This window comes from Podarcis pityusensis (genome assembly GCF_964106645.2).
Source record: "Podarcis pityusensis genome assembly, chromosome: 5".
Taxonomy (NCBI): Eukaryota; Metazoa; Chordata; class Lepidosauria; order Squamata; family Lacertidae; genus Podarcis; species Podarcis pityusensis.
In genome coordinates this window covers 83,023,277-83,038,264 of record NC_138032.1, presented here as the reverse complement: position 1 = coordinate 83,038,264, position 14,988 = coordinate 83,023,277, and the positions used below count along the sequence as shown (strand labels likewise).

At 43.9% G+C, this 14,988-nt stretch overlaps 1 protein-coding gene across 9 annotated transcripts in view; it reads right to left on the bottom strand.

The window, feature by feature from the left end:
- The window catches only part of DLG5 (discs large MAGUK scaffold protein 5), a 139,642-nt gene that overhangs the window by 79,364 nt on the left and 45,290 nt on the right, over positions 1-14,988 (bottom strand). For all 9 annotated transcript variants that reach the window (XM_081007624.1, XM_081007617.1, XM_081007618.1 and 6 more), the window contains exons 3-5: positions 12,001-12,169; positions 11,384-11,527; positions 10,347-10,530 (exon numbers count right to left, since the gene is read on the bottom strand). In XM_081007624.1, the coding sequence (XP_080863750.1) occupies positions 10,347-10,530; positions 11,384-11,527; positions 12,001-12,169 (497 nt within the window). The remainder of the gene's footprint in view (positions 1-10,346; positions 10,531-11,383; positions 11,528-12,000; positions 12,170-14,988) is intronic.

The following is a 14,988-nucleotide window of genomic DNA, read 5'->3' as shown; positions in this document are numbered from 1 at the left end:
AGATGAAAGCAAGGAAAGGCTGCCGGCCCTGATGCTATTCCATCTGAATTCATCAAAGCCAAGTCTGAGTGGTAGGCTCTGATACTAGCGGATCTATTCACTGTGACAGATGGTATCATGCCTAACTCATAGCAGCAATCTACAATTATCCCAATCTTTAAAAAGGGTGACAAAAAACTGCCATCCAACTATCGGCCAATAAGTCTATTGTCAAACATCAGGAAAATTGTACGCTAAACATCTGCTAAATAAACTAACTACTTGGCTTGATGAAAATAACATCATAGGTCCAGAGCAGGCAGGGTTTAGGCCAGGGAAATCCACTTTACGCAACTTCTTGGTGTTATCTCACTTAGCCGCTAAGTACACGCGGCTTCATAAAGAATGTCTTTATGTGGCCTTCCTAGATATCAAGGCTGCTTTTGACACTGTTGACAGGGGGCTGTTATAAACCAAATTGGAGACAATGGGCCTAGAACCTAGATTACTATACTTGATCAGAAAGCTTTATACAAAGAACACCTGTCGTATAAGAACACCACCAGGGAATGTAATGACAGATCCCGTCATTATAAACCGAGGAGTAAAGCAGGGCTGTGTACTCGCTCCCTCTCTTTTTAATCTTTTTATTAATGACCTTGCTTCTTCACTAAAACAGGTGGATGCCCATAGCCCAAAACTCAACGCATCAAGCGTTCCCATCCTCCTATACGCAGATGACATTCTTTTGCTTTCACGGACAAGAATTGGCCTAAAACGATTGTTAAATTCCTGTACTGACTATCTGTCCAGAATGAAATTGTGCATGAATTTTGATAAAAGCAAAATAATGATTTTGGGGAATTCACGCAAGAGCTATAGCTGGGTATTTGGTGGAAAACCCATCCAGCAGGTATTTGAATTTAACTATCTGGGAATTACATTCCATCATAGGCTTCTATGGTCCTTGCACCATAGTGCAATGGCGGTGAATGCCAATAAGATGTCTATGCAGGCCACAATGTGATTTTTCATAACAAGAGGTAATTCGCCTTTCCCCTCTGCCCTCAAGGTCTTCACGCCAAAATAATAGCTCAATTGCTCTATGGAATTCCAGTCTGGCTGCCAGGGTTTACCCAGCTGGTAAACGATTGCAGGAAGGTTTCCTTTTTAAGATTTCTGCTGTCCCACGTTGTGTACCCTATGCAACCTTGTGTCTAGAGGGAGGTCAACACAAGGTAGAGACCGTTGCCTGGGCAAGATTTCTTCTATGTTGGTTAAGCATCAACCTCACATTAGACAAAGATCCCCTCCTCAGCGAAGTCTTGTCAGACCCCTTTCTTTCCCCAGGGCTACAAGTTTAACACAAAGGTATAGCAACTTGGACTGTCAATGGAACTTTTGCAATCGATGCATCCACCATCTGCCAAGGCTATAATAAAAACTAGGTTGTGGGACATTGAACACCACGAACTAGCAGCAGCAGCAGCAGCAGCAGCAGCAGCAGAGAAAACATGTTCCCCTCTTTACTTTCAACTTTCTTGGGGACATGAAACTAATTATAATTATCTTGAATTTCTGCTTATCCCTCAAGAAAGAAGGGCATTTTCACTGGCCAGGTTTAATTCAAACCCATCAAACCTCCTTTGGGGTAGGTTCTCGGGAATGGTGGAAGGAGAAGTAATTTGCCCATGTGAAGACCACCTGCTGGAAACTCTTACTCACATGGTTCTTAAATGTAAACTACAGTGGTGCCTCGCAAGACGAAAATAATCCGTTCCGCGAGTCTCTTCGTCTAGCGGTTTTTTTGTCTTGCGAAGCAACCCTATTAGCGGCTTAGCGGCTTAGCGCTATTAGCGGTTTAGGGGCTATTAAAGGCTTAGCGGCTTAAAGGCTATTAGCGGCTTAGCGGCTTAGAAAAAGGGGGGGAGAAGCGAAAAAAATCGCAAGACTCGCAAGACGTTTTCGTCTTGCGAAGCAAGCCCATAGGGAAATTCGTCTTGCGAAGCGCATCGAAAAACGGAAAACCCTTTCGTCTAGCGGGTTTTTCGTCTTGCGAGGCATTCGTCTTGCGGGGCACCACTGTATATGCTGATCTCCACCAGCAGTTCCTAGATCAACTCTGCATCCCCAAATGGAAACCAGAGTTGGAGGTCATACATTTTCTATTACTGGGGAATAATCAGGAGCTCACCAAATTAGTGGTTAAATATCTTTATTTGGTTTTTTGTCGCAGAAACACATTGCAGACGTCTGATCTCCCTGGAGACCTAGAGATGTAACTTTAGACTTTTTCGCCTCTTTTCATTTGACAAATGTTCTGTGACATTGGGGAGGTGGTAATTCTGTATTGATTTACTATGGATGTTTGTATGTGATGCCAATAAAAGGTTTGATGATGATGATGATATGTATGTAATGCAAACGTTGGGATGTAAAACTACACATGGCATTAAAGCTGCCAGCAAGACGAAGGGTCTGCCCTGCCTGACACAGTTACTGACGTATTCCTTCAAAATAATACGGATGTCTTGCACATACTCTCCCCTTCCCTTCTATTGATTTCTGACACTTTTAATCCAATGTCTCTTCACGGGGCTTTCTGCCAATATATCACCAAAGGTGTCTCCTGAACATGGATCTTCTCTCACTGTGTCCTTCTAAGTCTGAATGGCAAAATCATCCCCCAGCCCCAAGCTCCTCCTTTCTTTGATCTACTGTCGATTATTATGAGACAAAATGCAACTGCAGTTCCATTTAAGTCTACCACAAGGTGGCACACCAGTTACAATGTCCATTGCAGCCCTATTATAGATGCACAACGCTCAAAATTAAGCTAAAACCATTAAAATATATTCTCAACAAAGGGAGCATGGGTTATTTCCAGAACATTTGTTTTTATGAACCTGTCAATGTTAATACACGTTTATCGGGGTCAATTGGTAGGCATGCATCTATTTCCAGAGACTGCTCATAAAATACTCAAAGAGAAAAAGAACCCTTTGTTGGTTTGAAAAGGACAGCGTTCAAAACTTTTGGTGAAGAACACAATGGGGAAAAGAAGCCTCAAGTTAGAGTGGTGGGGGTGAGAGTCCTGTTCCCCAGAAGCAAACATCATTGCTACCCATGAGGCGGGTGAAGCAGTTGCCTCTGACGGCAGAAGCCCCCAAGGTGGCACCCCCATGAGCTTGCCCCCACCGGCAGAGAAGAGGCACCAGCACTGGTGTCTGTTTCCAGTGAGATCTTGCCAAAATCCTGTGAGATCTCACGTATAGTGCAAGGCCTTATGAGATTTCAGCAAAATCTTGATGGAAATCGTCTCAGGTGCTGGTGATGGAGGCTGCAGGGTGGGGTGGCACCTCACGTTTTGCCTCAAACGGGACACACTGGCCCTGACAGCATCAGCGCAAGTCCAAACCAGACCCCAGGTCCTGAGTTTTTGAATGACTAATCAAGAACCAACAATCTGCTCCTCCTTGCCTGCCAGCACCTCTGTGTGAGTGGAGGACATTATATATGTAGGTCTCACACAAAAATTTTGGCATTCACTGGCATAAGATGTGGCGATGGCCACTAGCTTAGATGCAGTTGAAGGCAAATGAATTAAGTTAACTTCATGGAGCACAGGTCTATCAATGGCAATTAGCCATTATGGCTACACAGAACCTCCACGTTTCAATGTCACTACTTATCCAGCACAATCAAGGAGGGATGGATTTAGATGATTCCCTTCTGTTGGGTGACACACTTCATAAAGGGATGGTATGCACATATATGCAAACACTTTCCTCCTGCAGCGCAGTAAATACAGTGTTTCCAGCGGGAGGTTCAAGGTCTGAAAAGCTGACCATGAGCTACCCAAACTCTAAAAAGAGGACAAAATCAAGAGTGCCACATTCAGGCCTTACTAAACATGGACCTAAGGTAGTCCTAATGAGAAGGGTTCACTTCCTCCACAGTAAACTGAGCTCAGTCACTTCCAGGTGACCTCTTTAGTGAGCATTCACCCTCATTTGCCTGTACAAAGTTTGCAAGAAGATGAGGACGGCATTGTGTCTAGCCACCCCACACTTCCCAGTGCATTTTCCAATCACTTCTCTTACATCGAAAAGTCTCATGGGGGGGGCCTTTGTTGTGCAAGAACAACTTTGGCTGCATGCGGCAGTGACTGAATCCCACCACAAAATAGGAACAGTCTGGAACTGTCCCTTATCAAGAACTGACTGCTTGTCTGGAAGAAGACAGATGCATCATGTGCCCAGACTTAAATCTAACTCCCACCCAAGTAGGTCTACTTTTATAGGGGAGCGCCAACCCACCTCATTCATCCAAAGCTTAATGATAAAACAAGTCTTTCTATAAATCAAAGATGAGTCAACAGGGCCCTAATTGCTCCCCTATGCATGGCAGGGAACAAGAGCACTCCTTATCTACCTCCCATACCCACCTGGCACACCTGCCCTGCTTCCAATTCCCCAAGCTGTCTACAATGGGGCGTAATATTTAATGACAGTCCACACATGTCAAAATTGCAATGTGTACAGTATTTCGTGAAGTCAGTTTCCCAGGTGAAAATCAACAATCAATCACAAAATCAGTCTACGCGCACAAAGGCTGTATTGAAAGGTTATACCCACAAATGGATTGGGGGGGGGGGCAAACAGATTCTGCCACGTGCATCTGAGAGGAATTGGGGAATTACCAACAGAGAAGAAAGGGGTGCAGAGGGAGTAAGAAAACGGACAAAATCATCTCCCCTTTTGCTCTTGAAAAGTTGGCAACTCATGGCTTCCAGCTCAGCCGCCACTGCAAGCAGCTGTGTTCGCACTAGCGGACGCCAGCCATGCAGGCAATCAAGGATTATCTGGGAATAATTATCCTTGCAAGCCCCCCCCCCCCGAGGATCATCCAATAACTGCCTCTTGCTCTGATGGAATGTGGGGGCAGGGACACAGGGGATAGCGCTGCACATATTGGAAACTCCCCAATGCTGCCGCCATGAGCGGAGGTATCTGTTTTTTAAGAGAAGTATTTGAATTTGGATTTAAGAAGCAGACATGTTCCTGGAAAGAGAGAATGATAACCTGCAAAATGAATCAGCCACTGAGTGCCATGTTATGAACTGGAGAGGACTTTCATCATCACAACTGGAATGCTAGTAGGTGAAGGAAAGCCTTTGTTCTTTCTTTATATTACTTTACTGTTGTGCTATGAATTGGCAAGCCTTCACTGAAAAACAATTAACTATTAATTAACCATCAAGGGACTGAAATTACTAATGGATTACAGCTATGTATGGAATGCAGGGGGACATAACAAGAACTTATGGATCTATTTACAGAATGCTGAAAGAATGGATTGTGCAGAATTTTATAAGGATTCACACATTGTCAATTAAAGAGAGCTCAACTCTATATGTAACAGTTTGGATGAGATGCCAGCTCATTACAGTGGTACCTCGGGTTAAGTACTTAATTCATTCTGGAGGTCCGTTCTTAACCTGAAACTATTCTTAACCTGAAGCACCACTTTACCTAATGGGGCCTCCTGCTGCCGCCGCGCCACCGGAGCACAATTTCTGTTCTCATCCTGAAGCAAAGTTCCTAACCCGAGGTACTATTTCTGGGTTAGCGGAGTCTGTAACCTGAAGCGTATGTAACCTGAAGCATATGTAACCCGAGGTACCACTGTAAAAGCAAAAAGATAATACAGTGGTACCTCTGGATACGAACGGGATCCGTTCCAGATCCCTGTTTGCATCCTGAAGCAAACGTAACCTGTGTCTGCGCATGCGTGGGTTGTGATTTGCCTCTTCCACACATGACGTCATTTTGACCATTCCGTTACTTCCAGGTTGCTGCGGAGCGCAACCCGAAAGCACTCAACCTGAAGCATATTTAACCTGAGGTATGGCTGTAATTGGAAATGATCCAGTCGTGGCCAGACCTGGACTACTTTCGATTTCAAAGCAAGATGGAGAGCTGTTGCATACCTGAAATAGAGCTCTCGAGGGAGAGGCAATGTGAAGGAAGATGTTTTGATTTCAACATGGACAAAGGAAGAAAGCAAATATTCTGCACAGCTACAGGAAATAAATTCCTTCTGCAAGCTAAAGAATATGGATTTATAAAAATATGATGGAAAGCCATTCATCAGCGGCTGTGAGAACAAAGGGTTGGATAGGAATGGTAGAACTTGGACTAAGTAAGAGAGCTGGCGCAGGATTAAGAGAATAACATCAACTCCTGAGAGCAGGAACACGGGAAGTCAAGCAAAATGTTCAATTCAGATTAATTGGCTAGTATTGAGATTTGGCATGATTTGGAAATGTATTAATGTGGTTACCATTGGATTGTTATTAATGAAAAATTAATAAAAAATATTTATTTTAAAAAAAGAAAAGTTGGCAACTCACATATTTCAGGGCAGACCCAAAACAAAGGGGTCTTACTCCAGTTTGAGCCCAAAACCAACTAAATAACTGCATATTTTCATACCAACATATATGTGTGGAAAGCCAGTGTAGGTTTCTGCTTCCTACAGAGGTGCAATTTAGGATGAGGGGACTCCACCTCTCTACATTTCAGACTGCATATTATTCTTCAGGATCACTGATATCCTTCACCAACTTCATGGGACTACATACTAGCTGTTGTTGTAACTCAGGATTGGAATCATGCACAAGGAATGTATGAAAAGGCACAAATATAAGTGGTTGCTGTTTGATCTGTGATAACATAGCTACAGCAAGTATATATAGAAAAAACAAAACACACCAAATGCTTATAAAATGCATTTAGTACAAACACACACACTTTGCAGCCCTTCTTAGGTTACTTTGTGCTTGTGTACAGTGTCAATATTTGTGCACAAGTAACATGCAATTCAGTCTTATATAGGCAAAGCAAATTCACTTAAAAACCGAAGCTTCTGGAAAGGGGGATAGAGGCAAAGACTGCAGCGATGGAACAATTGCTTCCACTGGGAGTTGGGGCAGAAAAGTTTGTGCCCCTTTGAAATAATTCTGCTGAAACTCCTTAATAAACAAATAGAAAACGAAGGCTAAGCCATCTCTGAAAACGTTTGCGTTTTCAACTGCTTGCTCTTTAACGGAAATAAATAAAAGTCGAGGCATGAGCATAATGGCGGTAGAAGAGGAGAGAAAATTTAACAAGGAGGGAATTTTCCCACTCAAATCCTTGATAGGAAGAAGAGTAAATAATCCGAGCTGGGCCAAAGGGTGCCACCATGGCAACAGCAAGCAGGAAGAGACTTACAAGTTAGTCAGCTGCTGCACGGGAGAATCAGTGGCCATCTCTGTCAGTGGAAGTAATCTGATCCCAACTTTCTGTCCTTTTAAGCCATCAGGCTCCTTGTGCCTTTTGAACAAGCTGAAAAGACACCAAGCTCAACGCACCTACAAAGATTGGCACATGTTGCTGTTTGCCTCCCACCCCCACGTCATTCAGAATGAGACTAATCTTGATGGGCAGTAACAAACGCATGGATGCACTCGTAGCTCCTGTTCCAGACCAATGCAATTCACTTCAACATACTGAGAAGAGTATGTTGCTATCGACTGTGATGAAAGCAAACAGGGTGCAAACCCCTCCCCAAAGGAAAATAAATGATGGGGGCCCCAGGTTAAGATTGGTACAGTCAAACTTCGGCTCCCAAACGCCTCCGTTATCATACATTTTGGCTCCTGAATGCCGGAAACCCAGAAGTAACTGCTCCAGTTTTTGAACGATTTTCGGAAGCTGAAGGGCTTCTGGAGAGGTTTTTTTTTTCTTCCCTCCATTGACTTTGTCGACTGCCCTTTGCTCCTCGGTTGTCAAACGTTTCGGAAGTCAAACGGTCTTCCGGAATGGATTATGTTCGACAACCAAGGTTTGACTATCATCTCTTTTGCCAAAGCACCAGAACTGATGCACCAGATTTTGGCCCTTTAGTTCACAGTGTTTCTTATTAGTATTTTTATTTAAAAGCTCTCAACAAAGATTTTTCACAACGCTTTCCATAAGAAGCATTCACTAACAAAAGCCTGGCCTGGAGTAAAAACCAGCACCCTGCATAGAGAGTAGGATCAGCAGCAGCCTATGCACATGCACAAAGATAGAAGCATTATTATTATTATTATTATTATTATTATTATTATTATTTTCACTCCTACCACTTAGTGAACAGAGTTTCCCCTGGTTTACCGAAGGCCCTGTGGTGGTTGAAACAGAAAAGGTAGGTGACTAGAGTGGAAGTGGTTCTCCACCGAAGTTCAAGCTGAGCAATTATGGCATAAATTCCGAAAAAGAAGAAGAAAGGAGATAGGATCCATGATGGCGGAGGCAGTGAAGTATCTCACCTGCTTTGCAACAGTTGTCCAAGTGCGTTTCCTGTTCCAGGTGGTGAACGACCTAGCAAATCTTGGATCTCTATGCTCAACCTTCCTATCCAAAATACTGTTTTTCCAGTGCGCACCCACCATTATTGTCTTAACATATCTGTTGCAAATTAACCCAATGCACCAACACCTCCCTGCAATTATACTTGGGGTCTCTTTCGAAAATGAACATTGGATCCAGTGCCATTTCCACTTGAAGCGCTGCACTTCGCCTGAGTTGTTTCCCATCTCTGGCCAGGCTGTTCAGTTCCCCCCACTTTGCGTGCTTCAGCAATGGAAGCAAATTAGAGAGACCCCTCACCATCCTTGTCCCCCTTTCTCTACAAGGGTCAGGTTGCAAAGCCAGAGCTCAGTCCTGTGCAAAAGGTGATTTCCTTTGGATTCAGAACAGGGGTGCCAACTTGAAATATTGGGGTGGGTGTCACGGAAGCTACACCCTGCATAATCGATCCCAAGTTCCAGCACACACACATACACAGCATTTGAACGGCAATGCCCATAAACGTGGGGGGCAGGCTCCCTCAAATATTTTATGGGTTGTGGCGAAGGGACCTCGGCCCCTAGGAGTTGACTCCTATAATAATAATAATAATAATTTATTATTTATACCCCGCCCATCTGGCTGGGTTTCCCCAGCCACTCTGGGCAGCTTCCAACAGAACACTAAAATACAATAACCTATTAAACGTTAAAAGCTTCCCTAAACAGGAGGATACAGGAGGATAATTTGGGGTTCTAGACCTAAGTATTAACCCCATCACGTGCTTTCAGGAGGTTCAGCTTGGGCAGTTTCACACACTACTAACATGTTCACATTCACATTTCGGATGCCTAGCAAAAACAGTGAATGAATGGGACAGAAGAGCTTGTGGGACTTGCACAGGTCAATGAGCTCTTTATGCCTCCATCTCCTACCTCTGGGAACCAATGAGACCAATCCTTCCCCTTTATATTGCCTAAAAAGCAGTGGCGTACCCAGGGGTTGGCCCCAGTAAAAGGCAGACCCATGGGAGCACAAAAATTGCACCTGTCTATTCTGGCTCATAGGGACGCGGGTGGCGCTGTGGGTAAAACCTCAGTGCCTAGGACTTGCCGATTGTATGGTCGGCGGTTCGAATCCCCGCAGCGGGGTGAGCTCCCGTCGTTCAGTCCCAGCTCCTGCCCACCTAGCAGTTCGAAAGCACTCTTAAGTGCAAGTAGATAAATAGGTACCGCTTTATAGCGGGAAGGTAAACGGCGTTTCCGTGTGCTGCACTGGTGCTGGCTCGCCAGCTGCAGCCTCGTCACGCTGGCCACGTGACCTGGAAGTGTCTTCGGACAGCGCCGGCTCACGGCCTCTAGAGCAAGATGAGCACGCAACCCTAGAGTCAGACACGACTGGCCCGTATGGGCAGGGGTACCTTTACCTTTATTCTGGCTCAGATCCTCTAGCAAGGATCCGATACATCTTCTTGCCAAGAGCACAAGGGAGCCTAGGTATGTGCAGTTCCTAGGAAGCCTGGGAATTGGTTCATTTCCCCCCCCCCCAAAAAAAAATATAGTCCGGCCCCCAACAGTGTCTGAGGGACAGTGAACCGGGCCCTGTTTAAAAAGTTTGAGGACCCCTGCTCTAGATATTGTTGGGTTACTGCTCCTCCCATCATCCTTCCCATCTCTGAAATAAAGAGCAGCTGAAGTGCAAATTGAGCAGCCCACTTTACTAGAAATTAGTGAGATAGAAAATGACAGCATTTCTAATTTACACAACTAGGTCTGTGTTATAATCGAAAGTAAACTGCTCCTTGTAGTAATGGGGGGGGGGGTATGGAAATTAAGGAAAAGAATAAGCACTGCGTGTTAAAGAAATGGAATGGAAGAGACACTCTCCTGCAGTGCCCAAACAAACACTTGAGAAATAAGTGGGGGTGGAAAGAGAATAGAAAATAAATGAGAAGCTGAACTCAGCAGGCAAAAACAGGGCAGAGGCTACCTGCTGCTGCTGACTGCGCAGGTCTGTTATCTCCTTCAGATCCTCATCATGAAGTCTCTTCATTTCCTCACATGACTGCTGGAGGTGATTGTGCTCTCGTACCAACTGGCTATTCTTCCGCTTCAAAGTGTCCATGTCCTCCTTCAGCTGTGACTGGTCACTCAGCAGACGACTGTGCAGTGTACTGTTCAGATATTAGAAATGTACACAAGAAGCGCTTGTAAAAATGCTCCAACGACAATTAAAAAGCAATTTCAGAAAACACAGAACAGCAACATTGCTTTATCAAGTAAACATCCCCATAAAAGAACCACCACAAATACAGCAAATCCTCTGGACTCAGAGGGGTTTATTAATTCTATACAGCTGTGTCTCTCCAGATGTTGTTGGGCTCCCCATCAGCCCAGCCAGCATGCCAAACATCAGTTGTATTCCAAGACTCTCTGGAGGATCATAGTTTAGTCACCACCATTATAGACTATCAAACACAGAAATTACTATGTGTAGTGTCATCTCCTCCAATTTGATAAAGAAGTTAAAAAATTAAGAAAGATCCACCATTAGAAACCACCAGATTTTGCACTGTTGCTTGGTGTGGTGAATTTTGTTGATACCTAATTGCCCTTAAGAGAATCCTCCTTGGCAGTGTCATTTACTGCACTGGACTCCAACTTGGAACTAGTGAAAGCAGGGTTCTGAAAGGGGGAAGCAGGGAATAAGTATGATCAATGTATGATGAGAAGGTCATCCACACCAAGCTAAGCTTATACTCCCCACCATAATTTTCAGAAATTGGCTCTCCATCTTCAAAGATATTTTTTAAAACTAATCCTAAATCTGCAGCCAAAAGCTTTGAACATTATCTCTTTATTGATGTTAAAATGATGGCATTTTAAAAGTTGACTGAAGCTGGAGATAAGAAAACTACGATGAAGGACCTTTGAACATTAAAATCTAAGGCAGCTTAACTGACACATAGTAATGGTAGGAGGAAACCAAAATACATCCCTGTGCATATGCTGTGTGCCTTTACTTACTGATAGAAATCAGCCTCCTTAGCAGATTCTTCACATCTTTTTAGCGTTTTGGTGTGTTGGTTCTGTAGAGACTGCAGATCGGACATTGCCTTCATGCACTGAATCTTCAGCCTTTCATAATCATGGTTTGGCTTGGGGGTAGGCCTACCACAAAGATAGATTTCAGTTGAGCATGACCTTAACACAACATTCACATGAATACACATCAAACATTTTAAGTACTAAGGTGAAAGAAAACACGCACCCCTCCCCCAAAGGTTAGTTTATATGAAACAAAAATGATGTATTAAGCATACTCTGTACCCACATGGAACAGAGTTGGCCACTGGTGGTTTAAATAATTTGCAAAGAACATCACTAGTTATCAAAGACTGGTAGTCATCTAGGATCATCTAGTTCAACCCCCTGCAATGCAGGAATCTGCCAAACACAGGGCTGTAACCCACAACCCTGAGATTAAGCGTCTCATGCTCTCTGACTGAGCCATACTAGGCATCCTTAGCTGTCCCCCAGCCAACTCAAACAGCTGTGCCTTGGAAAAGAGCCAAAGACCCATGCCCAAGTGCACATGCTTTAGACCTGGGAATATGCCCTCATGTGACCGTTCAGTATTTTACCTGCAGTCATCAAAGGTTGACCCAGGAGACGACAGTGCAAGACGCTTCCTCAACTCATCCCTCTCACGGGTAACTTGGCGGAGCTGAAACAAAATGGTCTCCAGTTTCTCATTCATCTGCCTCACATCAATGACTGCAGGGGGTGGTGATGATGGTTTACCCGTTGTACCTGTTGCCAAACACAAACAAGCACGGAATTAGGGGGTTAGACAAGAGCACTTTAAAAAAAAACAAAAAAACAAGCAATCTGTTTGCCAGAAAAGGTGGATAAGTGAACAAGCTTTTCCAAAGGAAAAGACTGATAAATTTGCCAAGGCCATGCATGGCTGCAATAAAGACAGACTTGTGATCAAGTGCACACATTTAGGGTGCTATCCACAATGCTTCCACCAACAATTGTTTTGTTGATTTGTTATCCCCTAAAATCAGTTATCTAAACACAATGTATTGAGAACTGAAGTCAAGTTTCTAGGCCATGTAGCTTTGGAGATGAGCTTGAATACCACTGAGTGCCACCTGAATGACTCCCAAAGATTATCAAAATAACAAAGTGGTAAAATTTCTTATGATGAAAAAAAAAATCTTAGGGCCTACTCTCTGGGCACAGTATCCTGTCTTCAGCTACCTATTCCTCTTACTTACATCGATTTTCTACTTAATCCTAGGCTATCTGGAGATTATTAAAAAAGCAAATGCTGACAACTGGAGCATTGTGGAGCAAGCTGAAGCGCCAATGGTGACAAAAGCAAAAAACCAACAAACCAGAGCCAAAGGGATTCAAATTCTGCCTTTTCCATGGGAGGAAATTCTGAAATAAGTCCCACAGCCCTTCTCTTCATTAAAATGTCCCCCAGAAACAGCTTCTCTCTGCTCAATTTAAGAGGGAGCCTGAGTTTTTCATTACCACAAAAGGTTTCTTAGCATTGTCAAGTGTGACTTGGCATATGCTTCAAGTAGCCCTCTAGCTTCAGGGGATGGGGAAGATTTGCAACACTCATCCCTTTCCTTACAGAGGACATTTCTAGCTGAATGCTAAAAGGCTTTTTATTTCATCTGACAGCTCACTTCAGTGTGAAGGAAGTGACCTGGGCTTAAGCTCTGTCTTCTTTTTTCCACCTGACTGACTGCTTCATGCCACAGCATTTCCATCCTTCGCTCCAGCCAATCCAGTTCCTTCCAACACGCTTGGGCCTGGAGACCGAAGCTCCGTTTTTTAAATTATTCCCCCACCTTTCGGTAACGCGCCTCTTTTCAGACAAACTGGATTTGTCATAACATTTTTATTACAACTGCCGCCAAGTGCAGCTTGTTTTGTCAGCTTAAATAAGTGCTTCACAACTCAATTTTTGCTTCTACACTCAGACCTGAGAACCAATCAGTATGTGGGTCACTTTTTCAGGCTTGCTTCCAGGTAGCCAGTTTCCACTTTAGTCACCAAAGTAGGCTCACTCATCTAACAGGGATGTGTCTCATCAACATAGTATTGTGTCCAATGTACTATACACACAAAGTCCATGAACTTTGGGGATGAAAAAAGTTGATACAGATATGGTGGCTGGGGACAAAGAGCGCATTGTCCCCCAACTTGGCAACCTCCAAGAAAAAACTGTTGGCAGTTGCAGTGCCTGCTGTAGGTATAGAGACTGATGCGGAAGAGACATGTTTTGTTGCAGCTGGGGCAGATGAAGATATCTGATTGTGCTGATTCAGGTGTACCACTGTGTTGTTGTTTCTTCTCCTCCCATCCAGCGGTCATTTCTCCTTGTCACTTCTATGGATGCACAATTTGATGGCCTGTCTCCAGGAACTTCGGTCATCTGCAAGGGACGTCACTCGCCTTTGTGTCACATTTGCAGACATCTGTGTAACACAGAGATGGTCTGCCAATTGGCCTGGTGACTGAATCCAGCTCCCCATAGAGCACATCCTTGGGAATCCTGCCATCTTCCATTCTGTGGACATGGCAAAGCCAGCATAGACATCGCTAAGACAGGAGTGTGAACATGCTGGGAATATGGACTTGGGAAACATCTTTGTTTGACATTCTATCCTGCCATGCGCTACCGAAAGTCCTCCTGATACAGATGTGGAAGGCAGTGAGGCATCTCTCCTGATGGCTGCAAGTTGCCCACGACTCACTTCTATAATGAAGTGCCGAACATACAGGCTTCATAGACCTTCATCTTTGTAACACATTCTCCTATACCCTTCTGTGGAGGTGGGCCCTTGCCATAGCTACCTTGACAATACACTTGTCCAGCTCAGCATTGATGGAGAGATTGCTGGTTATGGTGCATGCATGCATTGCTGTGAACCCAGAAGCAGCAAGAAAAGGGGGCGTGGCAGGCTTATACACACTCCTCCATTGTGTGCAATGACACGAAATTCAACCCCCGAACAAATCAGGGGTTGCCTGTACTACACAGAGGGTACTGCACTCCTTTCCACATGTCAAAAATGCTTTCTTCTATATCACCTAATTTTGGGGGGAGGATTGCAATAAACATTGTACATATCGTTTATATTGGGAATGTCAGTTGGTGCAAGATTTTTGGTATTTAATTTTGATAAGAGTATTACTGAAGAAACTACTGTTTGTTGTCCAAATTTAACGTTGCTGAATATTTTGATGATGTCAATGTAAATATATTGTCAAAAGAACTGGCTTTATATATGATCTTGGCAGCATGGAAAGTAATTGCAACTCATTGGGTGGGAAACAGCCCCAAATCTTACACTGGATGCTTGGTACCACTCACTCTGAAGTATACCTATAATGGAGCAAATTATGCATAATCTGAGATTTTGACAAGGACTAGATCCTCCAGCCACTTTTATATGATTTGGCATTCCCTCATGACATATGCAGAGGAATCATCATTTCCAAGACAACCCTTGTCACAAACCTGGCAAATCTGAAATACAGTTGAAATCAAAATTATTCAACCCCCATTGCAAAGCAGTTTTATTATCAAAATTTACATACTT